Here is an 18,926-nt window from a genome sequence, read left to right on the forward strand (position 1 = left end):
TAGCCCCACAGGACAGGAGCCGCCAATGAAGGATGAGTGCATGGGGGCTCACTTTCCAACCCCCTTCTTGACTTCTCCCCTGCCCCAGGGCCTCCACACTGCACCAGGCCAGGAAAAATATGTTTTGTTGGTAGGCCAGGGCGCCACTGATGGGTTAATGTTGTGAGCCTATCTACAACTTTCTGAGATAGTGATAGAGTATTGCTATTGGCCTTGGTGGCCACTGCAGTAACGGTGAGCATAGAATCTTTACAGTGGTTGCGTTATCGAGGGGATACATGGATTGTAGTGTAACGTTTAATACAGTCACTTTAAACCCTTCTTCTGTTTTTTTTTTCAGCACTTGCGCTATGTAACTTTCCTGTTGTTTCTGTTTTAAGTCTGACACTGAGTCCTGCAAAAAACAAACAAATAACAAAACCACCATCAGAAAGTGGCACTGGCAAGCAATCACGCTGCTAATTTATTACCAATTCTCCCGGTCACTTCCTGGGCAGTTAATCAGGGATCTTCTAAGCAAGTACTAAGGAAACGGCCACATTAACAAGGATCTCTCTTTAAGCCAGAGCTAAAGGTTGCCACGGTGGTAGCACTCAGGAGTTTTTTGCCACTCTGTAGCCAGATGTGTTAGCAAACCAGGGTTACACTGATCACACACTTTGCATTAGCAACATAATTCTCCTGTTCCTGGCATCAGTGTCAGGATGGTAATCAGACTCCAGGCATGAAAGGTGTAGGCAGGGAAGACCCACTGTTAAGTCAAGAGGCAGCTCAGGCTGGTACACACTTAAAAGTTATGTCTGCATTGCTACATTGTCATGGTGTGAAAACCCCACCCCCCGAGCGACACATCCTATGCTGACAAAAACCCCAGTGTGGAAACAGCGCACTGATGGAAGAGGGCTTCTGTTGATGTAGCCAACATCATTGGGAAGATGGCGTTCCTACACCAACAGAAAACCGTTGTGTGCAGATACAGGCTGTGTCTAGGCTAAGGGGGTGCACCAGCATGGGCCCATGCTGTAGATACACCCGAAGAAGAATGCAGTGCTTTAATTAGAGAGAATTTCATGCAGATGAAAGGTGCAAGGCTGGCAGCCGCAGAGGGTTCATTTCCATTGATCAACAGAACAGGTACAACACGAGCACAGAATGCAATACATCCCCTAAGTAATATGCCTACCCTCTGATCTGGAGGGACAGTCCAGAGGGGAAGTCTCCATGGACAATTCAGCCCTTGGCTGCTCTACTGAGATGGCAAGCAATGAGGCTGATGAACGGGTTTCATAATAACAGATGCCCATTCTCAGCCACTGGATCCAACTGCGTGACAGATGCCTTGACCCGGTGCCATGCTGCCCATGGGGTGCAATCAGCGGAGGCATCTGAGCTAGATCTCTCTTGCTTTACATGTTGGGGGGTGGAGGCAGGAGTCTCTGTGAGGGCCCTCAACTTTGGAACCTACTCCCCTCCCACCTGCTCTGAAAACAGCACCGGCCTGCTGACCTTCCAGGCATGCTGCAAGGGCTAGAGCCGGAAGGGGACTGACAAGGGCAAAGGGTCAGTGTGGAGGCAGGTGGCTTCTAGTTGGAGTGAATTTAATGGGATTACTTTTGAAGTGACATCAAAGACAGCTAGAGAGACAGATGGGTAGATTGTTAAAAACATTGAAACAGACAAAACAGACCACCGTATTCCCATTGAGGTCAGCATCAAACTCCCACTGTGCTCAGCGCAAGGACGATAACCATCTAAGGATGGTACTCACTGTACTCGTGTGAGTGTTTGCTTCTGCTTGGTGATGAAGCTGCGTTAGCTCCTTAATTTCCATTCTCTTTGTCATTCAGAAGATCGTCCTGTTTCATAATATGGCTCTCGATTCTACCAAAAAACGTGGAGGGGAAGTTGAGGCTTAAAACTCACTTGAGATGCAGCTAATCTTTGGTGCATTTCTATTCCCTCTGGTATGAACACGGCAGCTGAATTTTTTTTGGCCTTTGTTTTAAGGATTTCTTATAGTATCAGCTACAAAACATGATACCGAAAACATGGGGAAAATGTTCTAACACCTCCCAAAATGGAGATTAGCTCTGCGCTTGAAATGTGCGACAGTGACATTGGGCTACAGTCAGTTCTGGATTAGTTTCACATTATTGTGCATCTGATCATAAACACACAAAACGGTCTGCTAAAATGCGCGGCATGAAACTAAGCGGGGCAGCGTTAGGTGAGAGGACAGCTGTTAAACAGGAACTACACAAAAATAAAGGTTCTTGGGTCTAGACCCTTCCATCTGAAAGCTTCAGGACGCTGCATGGATGTCTGCAGGCTTCACAACACCCTGCGAGGAAGGTATGTATCACTAGCAGTATAGTACAGCTAGAGATATTGAGCACAGAGAGGTTTAAAGGGCTAATCCTGTGAAATGCTGAGTACCTCCTGAATGCCCTCAGCTCCCATTGACTTCAGCTGAAGGCAATGGGCACCTCCCAGAGAGATGTCTGGCACATCCCAGGATCAGGCCCCAAGTGACTTGCCTGATCACATGCTCTATCTGTGGCAGGGATAGGCCCAGATCCCCTATGCCTTCATCTCCAGGTCATGCTTCTGAAGCTAAACAATAAGGTGCGCTTTCATTACAGATGAGGGGGAAGAGACTGAGCGGAACAAAGCGTTGCCTATTAAATGTTTTACTGCTCAAACCTAGATTGAGCCACACACGATTCTGATTGCCTGGCTTGTGATTTCAGCCTAATGCATTGGGAGCACATAACCTGATTTGGGAGGAAAACCTGACAAAAAAGTGGGTAGATATTTAACATGTGCCGTTTGCTTGCGGAGAAAGCCAGCTCTCCTTATCAGTCAAGCAGGGACACTCTGAGCCTTTCCTTGCTCAGTGACTCAGAGAAGCACGATTCCCTCCCTGCTGCTCCCTTTCTCCAGGAGGGGCCCGTATCTGCACCAGGCCTTTCCCAGCTGCAGATGCAGCTTCCCTCCTGCACCAGTCAGCTGATATACTAATGGGGTGAGTGGAACCACAGCTCCACCAACGCTGCCTCTGCAATGTCATGTCCACGTAGGGCCCAGGAATATGTGACTGCATGGAACATGCTTCCCATCCCCTGCACCTGGATCTCTGGTCCAGAGAGACCCCATGGCGCGGCATTGTGTGTGTCGGTCTTGGCGGGGAGTACAATATTAAGTCATATCACACTTCCTAATAAAGTAAATCCTGGTTACTGGCATTTTGTTTCTAAGCTGGTAGAGCAATGTGTAACAGACTTTAGCTTCTGGTAAACTTACCATTGCATTTGCTTATTAGCTTGTCTTTTTTGGTGGATTCTCTTAGCGCTTTGCTCTTAACATTGGAAAGTCTATATACAGAAGCAACAAAAATGAAGGCAAGTGACATGAGCGTCAGTGTAATTTTAAATGCTGAAGAACCTTCCCATTTGCAAGGGCTGATTTCCTTCTGCACCCCATGCCATGCAACCCCTTAGCAGCTCTGAACTTCTCAGCCACCGGTGGCATTGGAGACTTGCATGGTAGCTACTCTGCTTAGCCTCTGTTGCCAGAAGCTGGGAATGGCAACAGGGGATGGATCACTTGATGATACCATGTTTCTGTTCATTCCCTATGGGGGCACCTGGCATTGGCCACTGCTGGAAGACAGGATACTGAGCTAGATGGACCTTTGGTCTGACTCAGTATGGCCGTTCTTATGTAGTCAGGCATTCCAAATGTCACCGATGGGACTACATATTTAAAACCCGATCCTGCAAAAAGTGATCCACTTGGGCAGGCCTGTAAGACCAGCAAAGGCCCAGAAGCTCTAAAAATGATCCCCCCACACAAATCACTTTACAGGGCTGGGCCTTAGGCAGAAATGCCCTTTAAAAACCACTGCTGCTGAACCCTCTCACCACAAAGCAATAGACATTTTAGAGGCAACCTAAAGAGACTGATTGTCCAAACCCTACAATTCCAGGCTCACAGGGCTGAACTTGGGCCAGATTCCCAGCAAAGCATTTAATCATGAGCTTAAAATTAAGCACATGCTAAGTCCCATTTAAGTCAACTGAATTGAAATAAATAGTTAAATATAGTCTGCAAAGTAGTCTGTTGGTGATGAAGCTGATTTTATACTTGTATTACTGTAATGGCCAGTCGCCCCAGTCACTGACCAGGGAGGGCCCCATTGTGCTAGGGGCTGTACATCAGAATAAAAAATGAATGCTATGTTGCTAATAGCTTTGGCTCAATTCAGCAAAGCACTTTAGTATGTGCTTAACTTTTTTCCGATATCTAATTCTATTAAATTTGGGTAAACACCACTTTGCTCCCACATGAGAACGGGGACGAGTCACTAATTAAGTACGATGCTGTCATACCCAGCTTGGTTACTAACAAGACAAAATACTTCCTGCCTGTTTCAAAATTAAACACAAATTCCCCCTCCCCCACCACTCCCTAACTTACGCTTTTCAAAGACTTGTTTCTCTCTTCAAGCTGCTTGGACAAAACCTCAAATCTCCCCGAGCGCAAAACTGCAGCTTCTCATCTTCCTGGCAAGCAGGGTTTTGGTCTTTGAGTGCTCTTCTTCTTCCTTCTTGTAATGCACACAGCATCCCTATTTTCTCTGCCAGCCCCAGACCAATCCAGAGTGTAAATCAGCAGATCTTATAGAAATGTGGGGCTTGAGAGGTCAAGTCAAGCCCCTGCACTGAGGCAGGACTCTGAGTAAACCAGTGGTCCTTGACCTTTTTCGTCGAGCCATGGAGAACCATGGCGGCGGACAAGCATCCACGGAAATTCTGCAGACAAGCGGTAACAGAATAGGCGTTGCTCTCTGGAAAATCAGCAGCATTTCTGGCAGCGATGCTCTGGATGATGCAGCTTGTTGTGTGGCATTTGGCGGGATGCTTGTCCACCGGACAGTACGCGGGCACACTTAGATGGTGGGGCGCCATGGTGCCAACGGGCACTGTGTTGGGGACCCTTGGAGTAAACATATGCCAGCCCTGACAGGTGTCTATCCAACCTGTTCTTAAAAACTTCCAATGAGGGGGATCCCTTGGAAGCCTGTTCCAGAGCTAACTACTCTTGAGTTAACCCTTAATACTCTTAAAGTTTTTCCTAATAACTAACCTAAATCTCCCTTGCAACAGAATTCAGCCCATACTTCTTGTCCTAACTTCAGTGGACATGGAGAACCATTGATCACTGTCCCTTTCTAACATCTCTTAGCATATTTGACGACTATTATCATGTCCCCCCTCAAAATCTAATGCAGTGTGTCGCAACCGTTCAGAGGTTGTGTGCCAAAGTCTTCATTTATTCACTCTAATTTAAGTTTGCGTGCCGGTAATACATTTTAATGTTTTGTAGAATGTCTCTCTCTCTCTACAAGTCTATATATTATATAACTAAACTAGTGTTTGTATTGTAAAAATAAACAAGGTTTCAAAATGTTTTAAGAAGCTTCATTTAAAATTAAATTAAAATGTTGATCTTATGCCACTGCCCTGCTTAGCCCACTGCTGGTCTGGGGTTTCTGTTCACCTAGGCCGGCAGTGGCTGAGTGGGGCTTGTGGGGGACCCCAGCTGGTGACGGGTCTGGTGGCAGCCAGAACCCCAGACCGGCAGCAGGCTGTGTGGGGCCAGCAGCTGGGACCCCAGACCGGCAGTGGGCTGAGCGGCTCAGCCCACTGCCACTCAGAGGTTCCATCTGCCGGCTCTGCCAGATGGGATCCTGGCTACCGGACCCGCCAGCCTGCTGCGGTCTGGGGTCCCGGCCCTGCCCACAAACAGTGGGGTACCTACCTTGTCTCCTGGTTCCGCCATTCTCTTCCTCTCTCTGACTGACTTGCGGGTGGGAGTGGACCGAGCACAGGGCTGGGGGTGAAAGGTCTGGCGAGGAGCTAGAATGAGGAAGGCGGCTCAGGCTGGGGGCAGGTGGGTTTGGGTGTGCGGGCACTTACCTGGGCAGCTCCCATTTGGTGTGAGGGGTGCAGGTGGGAATGTGATGGGGGTGCAGGAGCTCCCATTTGGTGCTCAGGGTCTGGGGTGGGGATGTGCGCGCAGGGGCAAGAGTCAGGGCTGGGTCATGGGAGGGTGAAGGAGGTCAACAGAGGGCGGGTGGTACACGGCTCAGGGCAGGGGCCTGGGGTTGTGTGGGTGCAGGGCTCAGGGCAGAGGGCTGAGTGTGTGTGTGGGTGGTCAGGGCTCAGGCAGAGGGCTGGGAGACTGCCCTCCCCAGAACTCCCCCTCCACGCTCCTTGTCCTGACTACCTCCTCCTGGGACCCATCCCTATCTAAGCCTCCTGGCCCCGTGTCCCTGACTGCCCCCAGGACCCTACCCTCAACTGTTCCCTGACTGCCCAAAACCCCTTATCCACACCCCGCACCCCAAACGAACTCCCTGGAGTCCCATGCCTATCCAACTGCTCCCCACCCCATGACAGGACCCCTAGAACTCTGGATCCATACAACCTCCCCCTGCTCCCTGCCTGCCCCAACTCCTCTCCACATACCTGCCTCCTGACAGCTCCCCCAGAACTCCCAAAATCATCCAACCCCCCCAGCTCCTGAGTCATCTGGACCACCGGCCCCTAGAGACCCCCCCCACCCTAACTGCCCCCGGACCCTTCTTGTTCCCTGTCCCTCTGACCCCTATCCCCCACCCCCAACAGACCCCAGGATTCCCCTATGCCCCATCCAACGCTCTTGCCCTCCGCTGACTGCCCCCTCAGAGACCCCGTGCCCCCTAACCACCCCCCCAGGATCCCACCACCCTGATCCCTGTCCCTTGACTGCCCCCACCCCTTAGCCAACCCCCCTGGCCCCAAACCATTACTACGAGGCATCCTCGCTCATCTGGAGCTTTGCCCCGCGCTTCGCGTGCAGGTTGTAGCGCAGCACCTGGCCGCCGCCATCTCACAGAGCGCTGGCGTGCGGGGCAGAGAGAGGTAGCTCCATCATGAGCTGGGAGCGTCTTCCCTTCCACGGACCCAAACACTGCCCGCGAGGGGGAGAGACGCAGCCCCGGCCCCCAGGGGAGCCGGCGGCAAGCTCCAGAGGAAGGGCGGAGAGGGGCCGGCGGCATGCTTGCGCATCGGTCCGGACGCTCTGGCGGGTGGGACGTGAGGACCCTGCAGCTTGCCATTGTCGGCAGGATTTTTAATGGCATGCGGAGTCCCAGCAGGCAGCCGCGTGCCATTAAAAATTGGCTCACGTGCCATCTTTGGTACGTATGCCATAGGTTGCCGACCCCTGATCTAATGCATGTTGATCATTTACAGTTCCAGAGGACATTTCACTTCAGAAGCTGCCAAAGCACCTTACGACCAGTCTTAACCATTGTGCCCACTAATGAAAGGCAGCCATGGCTAGGATGGAAGCAGGGCCGGTTCCAGGCACCAGCTTATCAAGCAGGTGCTTGGGGCAGCAACTCCAGAGCGGGGCAGCACTTTCAGGTATTCAGCGGCGGAGGGTCCCTCACTCCCGCTCAGAGTTAAGGACCTCCTGCTGAATTGCCATAGATTGTGATCGCAGCTTTTTTTTGGGGGGGGTGGGGGGGGTGCTGTTGTGGTGGCAAAATCCCTGGAGCCAGCCCTGGATGGAAGGTGGTAGCTGATTAACAGTGCACAGCAAAATTACAAAGCAAGTTAGGACAGGACGTGTTAAAAAAATGACTAGCCAGCTGAAACTGCAAGGGAGTTGAAGGAGGCAGAATGCAAATCCCTACAATGGCCAGACCACCGGCGCTAACAAGCAAACTCTAAGGAAATGTGTCACTGGACCTTTAATGACCACAAGTGGACAAGTCCACCATTTTGTCTTCTCCAAAAGATAAAACCTGTGGTAGGACAGTGCCCCCAGCATCACTAAGGAATATTAATTCAATATCTACTCAGAGAGATGAGTGCCACTTACTGAATTATCCAGCTACACAATTCTTTAAAAGTGAATATTGAAAGATCTTGACTGACCAATTTCATCCTTTTGCTTACAAGCTCTTAAGTAATCAGGGCGTTTATTAGTTACATCTTTCCTGGTGAACGTCAATCAAAGGACCGAAAATCCATTAATTACACAATATATGTGGGCTACCTCACCAACTAAGCACCCGGATGTCCCACTCCATTTGCTCCTACCATATACAACTTACCATTTAGGCTAAGAGGTTCTCAAACACACTAATAACTGAACACCTTTCTTCTATTGTTAGCTCAGTGACGGAGGGGATCTATCTGGCTCCCACTCATCCATGACATCTGAGCATGCACTCTGATCTCCCAGTTACCATTAAGTGGAATGGAAGAGGCCAACATGTTGCAGATTTTTTGGCATATTTGATAATTTGGAAAAGTGCATTTAAAATTGACTATTATTTTATACTTATAGGGACCAAAATTATTTTTTAAAATGAAGTAAATGGATGTCATTTTAATCACCTTTAAGCAACATCCTAAGCTTCATCTTCAACTAGGCATCACATAACAGATCAACTGCTCACAGCTCCAAAGTAAACAGGGCTATTTTCTGTTCTGTTTTTCATAGGTTTTTATAAGGCACTCCTTATGGTAGCATCTGAGCACCATCCAGCAGTAGTAATGCACAGCTCACATGTGCTGTTTGCTCTCTCATTCTTGCCCACTGGGAGAATTTTTTCTTTTTTTAAACTATACCTGTTGCTATGTATTTATATTAAAGAAGGCAAGATCAAAGAAATGAGCCTTGCACTTGGAATGGAAGGTGGCGAAGTTTGCGATAGTTCTTACTTCCTGAGGGGACGGGGGGGGGGGTCACTGACCAGCTCCCAAGCACTTCCACTGGCTGAACAGGTGTGTCCCCCTCCCTCCGATCCATGCTCCATGGGCCTCCTAGTACCTTTACCCTGTATAACTTCAGGAGCCACAAAAAGTTAAAATGTCGAACATCTAAGCAAGCTCCAGGACACTGACCTGGTTCTTTAGACAGCTCACCACATACAACTCAAGCATGAACCTCTAGTACAGCACCACTGAAAACAAAATAGCTGGACACAAAGATTCAAAAAGAGAGGAAAAGGGGTGGAGGTGGTAGAGAGAATACACACCGAGAGAAGACTTGTTAGTGGTACTAAAACAGTCTTTTTATTCTGTTTGTGGCACATGTAGTCCCATGGAAACTTAGTCCACTGACAATTAATACTCCTTTCCATGAGTTTCACTCTCCTTGGTTTCTAATTAATGCAGTACTCAGCGATTTTTTTTTTAGAACTGCTAAGCTGCATCAAGACTACCCTTGAGTCCAAATGCAGCTCTCCTACCTTCGAATAAACACTGCAAGGCTAATTTCAATCTGTTTGGCCTAGTTTCCAATAGAAATGGAAATTGTTACATTATTCATTGAAAGCAGCAAAGAATCCTGTGGCACCTTATAGACTAACAGACGTTTTGGAGCATGAGCTTTCGTGGGTGAATACCCACTTCATGCATCTGATGAAGTGGGTATTCACCCATGAAAGCTCATGCTCCAAAACATCTGTTAGTCTATAAGGTGCCTCAGGATTCTTTGCTGCTTTTACAGATCCAGACTAACATGGCTACCCCTCTGATATTATTCATTGAGGCCTCCACCAGGATCAGAGTCCCATGGTACCAGATGCTTTTCAAAATGTATGAAGTTGTAAGTCCCTACTCCCAAGAGGTTACTTACCTCCAACTTCTTCACAACAGTCTCATAATCCTCCTTACGTACAAAATTCTCCTCTTGTATTGCGATCTGCAAAAGGAATTTGAAGTTCAATAAATCAGCTATGTGTAGAGATGGCGCTTCAACACATGTAGGGCAGACCTGCAAGACTGACCAGTGATTTTGAGTGCCCAACTTCACACCCTTCAAAGGTGGCTGACTTTCCAAGGACAAATGCTGAGCATTTTCTGATCATCAGCCCTTTCTTGGGTGTCTCAACTTGGACACCCAAGGACAGTCACACCCAAATCGCTCATGTTTTTTTAAAGGCCTGGCTATAAAATCCAAGTATGGTACAATGACCCTGCTGCCAGCAGCTAGCCAGTCAGTGGGGAAGAGGTGTCTCAGGAGGAATTTACTATCTTGAACACAAAGCTAGGGGAAAGGGGGCACCCGTGGAAACTGCACTGGCACATGCAACACAAACACCCCTGCTCACGTGCAAATGGAGAGGGGAGACCAGTGAGCACATGCACCCAATGGCTCAGACCCCAATCCCCTGCACCCGGGACAGCCCACAGCATAGCCCAGGGGGCGCCCTAGTGCAGGCTGAGCGGCCTCAGGAGCCTCTGGGACAAAGAGCAGCAGGCACAAGGCGAGGTGGCGGAGCCTCCACATGGCCCCACCCACCATCGCTCCAAGCCCCGCCCACCGCGTCGCCACTCCGCCCAGAGCCCCCGCCGGAGCGCTGCGCTGACCCCGCACCCGGAGCCGCAGCTGTTCCATTAGCGCCTCCTGGGTCGCGACGAGGTCGCGCAGCTGCCGGAAGGCCAGAGCCTCGGTACCCGGCCGCCCCCACTCCGGCTCCCCCAGCCCCGCCGCCATCTCCGCGCTCCCCCCGCCGTTGGTAATGGCCGCCGCTTCCCCCCCGGCCAATCACAACCCAGCTCCCTCACCGCCCCCAGCAACGGGGACAGCGAGGCCCCGCCCGCTAGCAACCGGGGGGGACACGCCCACTTCTTAAAGCCAGTCAGGGGCGCGTCTACACAGGCAAGAAAACCCGTGGCTGGCCCTGGCCGCTGATTCCGCCTAAGCGCTGTTTAATTGCACTGTAGCCATTCAGGCTGGGGCTGCAGGCTGAGCCAGACCATCTACGCTGCAATTAAACAGCCCCTTGGCCAGTCAGGTGGCACGGGCCAGCCCTGGCTGTCTAACACAGTGTAGACATACACAGGGGGGGTGGGGAGAGGACAAGGAGAGGGAGAAGAGGTGCTGGAAAGGAGGAGAGCGGAAAGCTAAGCAGCCTGACCCATAACCCCAGGTGCTGGGTGGCCCCAGCCTTGGTGTAGGACCTGGGCACTGGTGACTAATACAGATGGGGAAGGGAAGAGTCTGTCTCCAGTGGAACAGCATCACTGGGCCTTTCGGAACTGGCTGCTGGGGGAGAGGGCAGGTGCACAGCTTGGGGTAGCATGGGCAAGGTGGCAAAAGGCCTGCAGGACAGGCTGGGAGAGGAGTGCCCAGGGTGGTAGGAAAGCGAGGCCATGATGAGCCAGAGAGACCAGCACAGTGTTAGCTGCTGGGGCCTGCAAGCCAGAGGAGTAAGCATTCCTGCTAGGCAGCCAGCTTGTGGGATCACTGACACTGTAAGTAGGGGACCTGGGCAGAAAGAGAGTGAGTCAACCCTAGACATGTTGGGCCTAAAACCCATTTCCACCTGTCAGTAAATTCAGTGTGGATACACCTTCCTTACACCTGTGTAAAGCAAAACAATATCAGACTTGTGGAGCTGACACTGGAGAAATCAGACAAGTTCAGATGTGGAACTGAATGGAAGATAAAAGTTTATCTACCTAGATTATAAACTCTTTGGGGCAGGGATCATCATTGCTGGGTCTGGGTTTGTACAGCACCTAGCACAATAGGGTTCTGGTCTGTGACTAGGGCTCAGAGGTGCTACAGCAACATAAATAATAATTAATGCCAATACCTAAAGGTAGTGGGAACGATGCTTCTCTCCTGGCTATCACACAAAATTACCAGTCTAACAAAAGCACAGTGATAGTTCTGGCTTTGTTAATGGAAGTGTTGGGTTTGGTTTCTGGTGATGGTTAAAGGCACTGTTGCCATAGGAAAGCACCTTCAAAAAGGTGGATCTTACTTTCACCTAAACAGGCAATTTTGGGCTTAATAAACTGGGGGAAAATTGCTAAAATGTCATAGACAAAGCCCCTCCCTGTGGTTTCTTCTTACAATAGGCAGGGCTCTGCTGCTAATAATAATCTGCTCTGACACCTGGTCAAATGGTAGCCATTGCTGTATAGATGACAGCTGGATCATAGCAAGAGATGAGATCACATGCAGGGGCTTTTTCTATACAAGACTTCAGCATTAGCACTGAGTGGGGTCAGGTGTTCTAAGTACTGGTCTGAGCAGGAAATATAGGACAGGAGCTAGGGAACACTGGTGTAACTCTGGAAAGATATGTTAAAGGAGCAGTTAGAAAGCAATGAGAATCTTACAGCAATAAGGTGATGCTAAAGAATGTAGGTATCATCTTCTAAATAATTGTCACTCTGCTTAAAGCATGTTTCCCTCCCAGGTTTCTCCCAAACTCCAGCCCCTCCCACGCAGCTGCATTAATAGCACTGATTCTGTTAAGGAAATGAAGGGGTATGGTGTCTGTTTATATTGAGAATCATTCTCCTTGTTTTCTTGGTAGTTACCCACTGGGAATGCGTCCAAGTTCTATGCAAAATGCAGTTGCACTGGCATTGATTTACTGACATTAAATATATTTTTGATCTGTAGCTGGGCTGTACACAATGGATAACCTGTGTCAGCTGCTGATTAACAGGACTATTAAAAGCAAATGGTTTACATTTATGACCTTTGATGCCAAAGCACTATACTATGAAGTATTGGGGTACAGATCAGAAGCCAGCCACGGCACTTCACATGACAGGGAGTAGGCAGTTTTGCTAAGGAGCCTGGTGAAGTCAGGTACTTTCATCATGTGTAATAGGAGAGAGAGCAAGTAGGAATTCAGTTAGAAAGGTACCTTCCGAAAGCTTTCCCCAGACAGTAAACTCTAAGGTACTCAATTTATCAATATTGGAAGGCTTAAGGGACAAGTCAGTCCTTTGGGATTTAAACATCTGGCTGCATGGGGGTTTAGGAACTTCCTCATGTGAGGCTTGTTTCCAGCTGATGTGCTTGAGTCTCCTAACGTTGGCAGTTACTGTGTGTGTATATATATGACAGTTAACTGTGAAATATTTCTCAAAGATGTGTCTTTATAGAAAGGCTAGATTGTTCCTTGGGAATATTTTTCTAGCTGCAACAGGATAGCTCATAATTAAAGCTGGTCAGAAAATTTCCAACAAACCAAAGGCTAATTCATTGCAGTGAAATGTTTTGCTGAATCTATTAAATAGTCACAAAAACTTTTGCCTCAAGGCAGGCAGGTTTTTACTGGACACCTGGCAGCATTGTAGGGTTCACAGCTCTGGCAGGGAGCCCACCAGTCCCCAGAATCCTGGCAGGCATCCCATGCCCCACAAGGGAATGTGCCAGCCCTAGGATCCCAGGCTGGAGGCAGGGCTCTGGGAGGTAGCAGTCTGGGAGCCCTGGCTGGAGATATGTCTCTGGGATGCTAGGATCCATGTCAGGGAGCCTGCTAATCCCTTCAGAGCCCCAGCCAGAACTAGGAGCCTAACAGCCTCAAGAGGCCGAGCTCCAGCTGGGGTTCCCAGCAGTGCTGCAGAGCTGTTAAATGACAGTGACAAGAATGTTACTTTTGCATTTCATTTATGAAACAACATTTTCAGGGATGCATGATTCATCATGAAATTTAAGTACATTTGCTTTAATTCAAAGTTAGGACTAAAGCAAATTCATAAATACTGGAATCTCTGTGTTTTGCCCATCTCCACTCATTAAATAAAATTACCTCATCATGATCACCAAGATTTCCATGGCTTCAGAGGAGTATCTGTTAACTTGGCCTCTTGTGTGCTCTGCTAGTTGGTGGTTCTAAAGCAACACAGACTGTTACAAGTCACTCTGATTTGCCATGGCATGCTGGATTTGTTTTTTCGTTTGACTGCAGAAGCTGGGAGGGCATTTTCCACTCTAGTATCATATTAAGGTGACTTTGGCTTTTAACTTCATGTTGGTGAACTTTTTTAAAAAAACATACACTAATGCATTTAGATATGAAACCAGCTTCTCTGATTCCACTGGAACAACTTACCAAGGGTCATGGTGGATTTGCCATCGCTGGCAATTTTTAAATGAACAAGAGTAGAATGGATATTTTTCTAAAGATTTGCTCTAGGAATTATTTTGGGGAAGTTCTATGGTTTTGTTACTCAGGAGGTCAGATTAGATGATCACAATGGTCCTTCTGGCCTTGGAATATATGAATCTATCAAAGTACAGACAGCCTTGGCTGCAGCTAAGCAATACAATGGGTTTGGCTGTTGTTGCACTTCACAAACTCCTGTGAGGCATAGCGATAGGGGATAGAGATACATTAAGCACTTATTCAGTTGTTTGCTACTCAGATCTGGTTTTAGGCTTGGCCTTAGCACCTCTTTTTCAGGCATGACTCTGGCACAGACATAACCACAAAACCGATGGCATGGTAGCATCACTTGCTACTTCCTATTGATAACTTCTTATGGCACTAGCCTTAGATGTAGCCTTGTTAAATCTTATATCCTAAAGGAGTGCTTCAGGGAGCACAGTAATAGCTCGGATCAACATTCCAAGATGAACAGCGTGGCTCCATTACATTTAATACAAAAACTTTATCTTCTGCTCAAGAGTACACAAGTCAAAACAAACTAAGGTCTCAAGAACTGAGCTGATTATTCAGACCCACCAATCAAGACAGAACTGATTTTTCCAGAATTCTTACTGTAGTAAGGACAGAACAACATATTTTCTAATCATCTAGTATAACAATACAGAGAGGAAATATACACAAATATACAATTTATGTAATTAGAACTGTACAGTCAAGGTTCAACGGACTGATACACTACTACAGTATGGCCAATATGGATTTACTTAAGGTAAATGGAATATACAGTCAGAAAATAAATATTTTAACATCTCCTACTGAAATAAGTTAAATAAATACAAATACTAAGGTTGCACTTTCCATTAAACAAAAGTTTGAAACCAACAAAATAAATGCTGTACCTTTTGATGTGTCATGCGTGCTTAGGTAAGAAATAATTTATAATATCAGGAAATGCAAATCTTTAGTTTACACTACCAGCTTTATTTACCCACAAAGTGAGCATCTCTTTAGTTGGACAAATATTGAAGAAAATGCATAGTTAACCCTGACTATAAATCTAACATTACTTCACTTTGCAACAAAGTGCAGAACTGTTTCTAGTATCAATTAACTGGTTATCGTGGGCTGCTCCTATCAGAATCCAGTGCATCGGAGAAGATCACACAATAGATCCATGTTTAAAAGCATAGGGCCAAATTCTTCCTTTGGATACAGGTATACATCTGTCACTGGGTTAAACGATATTTGTGTGAGTACATCTAAGGATAGAGTTTGTACCTTATGTTGTCTTGGGGGCTGGCAAGAGGAAGAGAGGTTGGGAATTTCAAGTGAACCATAGATAGGAAGACAGCGTTAATGGCTTGGCTTGGTCTGAAAAGGTAATCTAGTATCTCCAAGGACAGCCTTCAAAAACTGCTTTGTAACTGATGAACCACTGCTTCAGGGTTATGGCCACCAGTGGGACAGTAATTCATTTTACTTTAGGAGTCTTTGTGGAAACTGTTGTACATTATCATGTGAAATTGACAAAGCCCAAAACTCCACAACCATGTCTCTTTTCATATTCGGTATCTTTTTACCCACAGTATGTATATAAAATTAGAATGTGAAATCCTTCATTTCTAAAAATATAATCATATTCACAAACCTTTTGGAATTCTCATAGAATCAGCCTGGAGGGCTTATAAAGCTTCTTAAAAATAATAAAATATCCTTACACAGCTCATATTTATATCATGGCAGGAAATATTAGAAGCCTAAATCAAAATGAACACGCCCTACTTGCTGCTCAGAAAAACACTCTAATATAGAGACCAGGAAATAGAAGTTGATCACAGTTTGGTAAATGCCTTCTGGTTAAAGAAAGTAGTTCATTTAACGAGTTACTGTTACCTTGAGAAATATTTGACTAGATTTGATCGATTATCTATTTTCTAGCAAAAACAGAAGTAGTGACAAACATTAGCACAAGACATTTTATGTTGCTAATTGTTTTTACTCACATACCCTAGAATACTGGCATTGAAGTAGTCTCTGAGAAGGATTTTAATATCTGATATGACACCATGATTCTGAATACAGAACATCTTACTGTTTTTTAAAACATCTCTTTACTTTTCAATCTTGTTTTCCACTTAATCATGGTCTCTTTTTTAGTCCCACAGAAATCTCCTAAAATGATGGTGCTTCTTGTAGATCATGTCCTGCCTCTATAAAACACTTTAAGATTGTTGGCTGAAAGGTGCAATATACTGTAAATACAAAATATCACATAGGTATTCAAGTTACATACAGTACATGTTATGTCTAACCAGATCATAGCATTCAGTTTTCCTATCACATTTTTGATAGCACTGGGAGCATAAATTAGAAGTAACTGGATGATACTAAACTCGATGTAAACACTGACCTGCTATTCACATAAAATCTATTGTAGCGTATATCAAATTACATATACAATGCTATATTAAAAAATACTTTATAAATAAAGTCAAGTATAGCACTCAGATTAGGAAACAGCAGAATTCAGGTCATCCCAGAAGTGTTAATTTGGGACCCTTGTGAGCGTGCATGATGATACAATCTTTAATTATATGATGACATACTATTTTTTCCCCTGCAGGATCCCTGCCTCATTCAGAGCACAGGATGGATGTTGCTTGCTGAATAAGCAGCTACTCAATATTTTGTTTTATCCTCACTGAGCAGTCTGTAATGTCCATCCTTATTTATACTGCATGCCATCCAAGCCCTGCACCAAATACAGTTTTAATTTCTTCGTGGGTTTTCTATCACTACAGTATTTGAGTGCTTCACAACCATTTATCCATCTATCTATCTATCTATCTTCACAACACCCTTAGAGAAAAGGGGGTATATTCCCATTTCACATATTGGAGGCTGAGGCAGAGAGATTCCTGTCAAAAGTATCCAAGGTGCCTGTGGTCTGATTTTTCAGAAACCTTTGTATTTTATATCGCTTTATATGTTCAAAACACAGACTTCACCTACAGTTGTGAGTGCTGAGCACTTCTGAAAATCAGTCCCTAGGTGTCTCAAATCAGGCACTCACAAGATGACAAACTAGTGGCCACCTGTGAAAAAAGTTTGGCTTAAGTGACTTGCCCAGCACCACACAGAAACTCTATGGCAGAGCCAGGAACAGAATCCAACTTTTCAAGTGTGGAATTCAGTTGCCTTAACCATCAAACTATCCTTTCTCTTATTGCAATCCCATTTCATTCCCTACACACCTTTCAGTTTCTACAATAAACGATCCTACAGACAACTGGTCTCTATGCAACCGTGATTCATTTTTCCTCAGCACTGTGCATCCTGTACATTGAATGAGGCAGGGGTCCTGTGGAAAAAAATAGTTGTGATCATGTAATTATAGACTGCATCATAATGCATATACACAGGGGCTGCACTGAAGCTGCATGGGCAACCTTAATTCTGCCATTTCTTAACTTTGGAGCCCACGTCTTTGTAACCTTAACATTATTCTAAGGTAGTATTTTGTATGTGATCTCCTAGATTTTTTTTTTTAAAAAAAGCAAACGGTGGCTACCTGCACTACCTATAGTGAGGTTTAAAAGTGGGTGGAGTATTGGATTAGTTCTAGTGGAGACGTGTCAACACATTACAAGAGTCACTATTGTCACTAGATCCAGGCTGAACATGGAGAAGCCTGCACTACCACTACATGTATGTACATGGTCTGTGGAAAAGGACAATTTCATCCTCTAGAAGAGTCCATTCAACAAATTTGTAGACAGAAAAAGAAAAGGGAAGTATGAGGAGGGCCTACCTCTTCTGATGCTAAATCAAGTCAAAGATTAAATACAACAGTCCAGAACCTGGAGTGCAGCTAAGCTGCAGAGTTCCATTAAGGGGGTAGGCATAAGTGGTTTAAAACCCACCTTTGGACAGTCTTGATCCTTCTGCAGTTGCATGCAGGCTGGTCTCTTTGTACTGTTCGAGCAGCTCAAAGGATGCTCTAATTTACACCAGGCAGAAATAGTTACAAGGGGCCAAAATGCAACTGAAGATTGACATGTTGCAGAAGCCATGCCCTCTTTTCCATGCTACACTGGCAGCAGGGTGATCGTGTGGCATAAGAGCCTCTACATCAGATCCAGTCCACTGGAGGATCAGCCTTACAGTTCCTAGGCCAGTTAAACTAGATTATAAAACTAATAGCTGTGGGAAAGCTTCTCCCGCTCATTGCAAAAGAGATGGGATACACCTTTGCTTAATTAGATCCACTGGCATCCTTCAAATTTAGCTAAACAGCAGCTGTAATTTTCACAATGAATGTTATCATCATCGCAAGTTTTCAATGAGAGAGAAAAGGATAAATGGATGAGTTCAAATGAGATACTGTGGCAAGAGCAGGGACTCCAGGAATGCATCCCACATGCACAGCAATGAATGTTAGCAACTGAGATGCTATTGCAGGAGCAAACAATTTCCAAGTTCCTACTTGCAATCTGGGTTAATTACATCACTAATTATAAAAGAACAGTACAGGTTTGGATCTAAATTCAGCAAAAAACTTAACACATGCTTAATTTTAAGCACATGCTTAAATCTCATTGACTTCAATGAGACCTAAGTACATGCTTAGGTACTTAGCTGAATCAAGGCCTTGATGAATACCTGAGCTAAGCACTGGAAAGTAGAATGGAGCAGGGAGTATGCCCTCAATTTTTTTTCACAAGTCATTTTGGATGCAAGGACATCAGCTTCAGATGAATATGGGAATGCCAGCATATAACTGAAAACTACATCGCCTGAATGACTGAGTGTGTTCTATGTCCAAATAAAATACAGAGTGTATGGGATATTATGTATACTTTTCTGGCAAGCAAAGTTGCTTGGGTGGCAGAAAAAACTGTATCAAATGAAGACTGGTGCCGCACTACGCTACATT

At 46.1% G+C, this 18,926-nt stretch overlaps 1 protein-coding gene across 2 annotated transcripts in view; it reads right to left on the bottom strand.

Annotated features, from left to right (window-relative positions):
• The window catches only part of SPATA24 (spermatogenesis associated 24), a 22,396-nt gene extending 11,821 nt beyond the window's left edge, over positions 1-10,575 (bottom strand). Inside the window, exons 1-2 of one of the 2 annotated variants that reach the window (XM_050962864.1) lie at positions 10,444-10,575; positions 9,703-9,768 (exon numbers count right to left, since the gene is read on the bottom strand). In XM_050962864.1, the coding sequence (XP_050818821.1) occupies positions 9,703-9,768; positions 10,444-10,563 (186 nt within the window). In that variant the 5' untranslated portion in view covers positions 10,564-10,575. Of the gene's footprint in view, positions 1-9,702; positions 9,769-10,169; positions 10,301-10,443 lie in introns of those variants that run through there. The other variant, XM_050962865.1, reaches the window with a different exon arrangement.
• Between the last annotated feature and the right edge of the window lie 8,351 nt (positions 10,576-18,926).

The sequence above is a fragment of the Gopherus flavomarginatus genome, chromosome 7, assembly GCF_025201925.1.
Source record: "Gopherus flavomarginatus isolate rGopFla2 chromosome 7, rGopFla2.mat.asm, whole genome shotgun sequence".
Classification (NCBI taxonomy): Eukaryota; Metazoa; Chordata; order Testudines; family Testudinidae; genus Gopherus; species Gopherus flavomarginatus.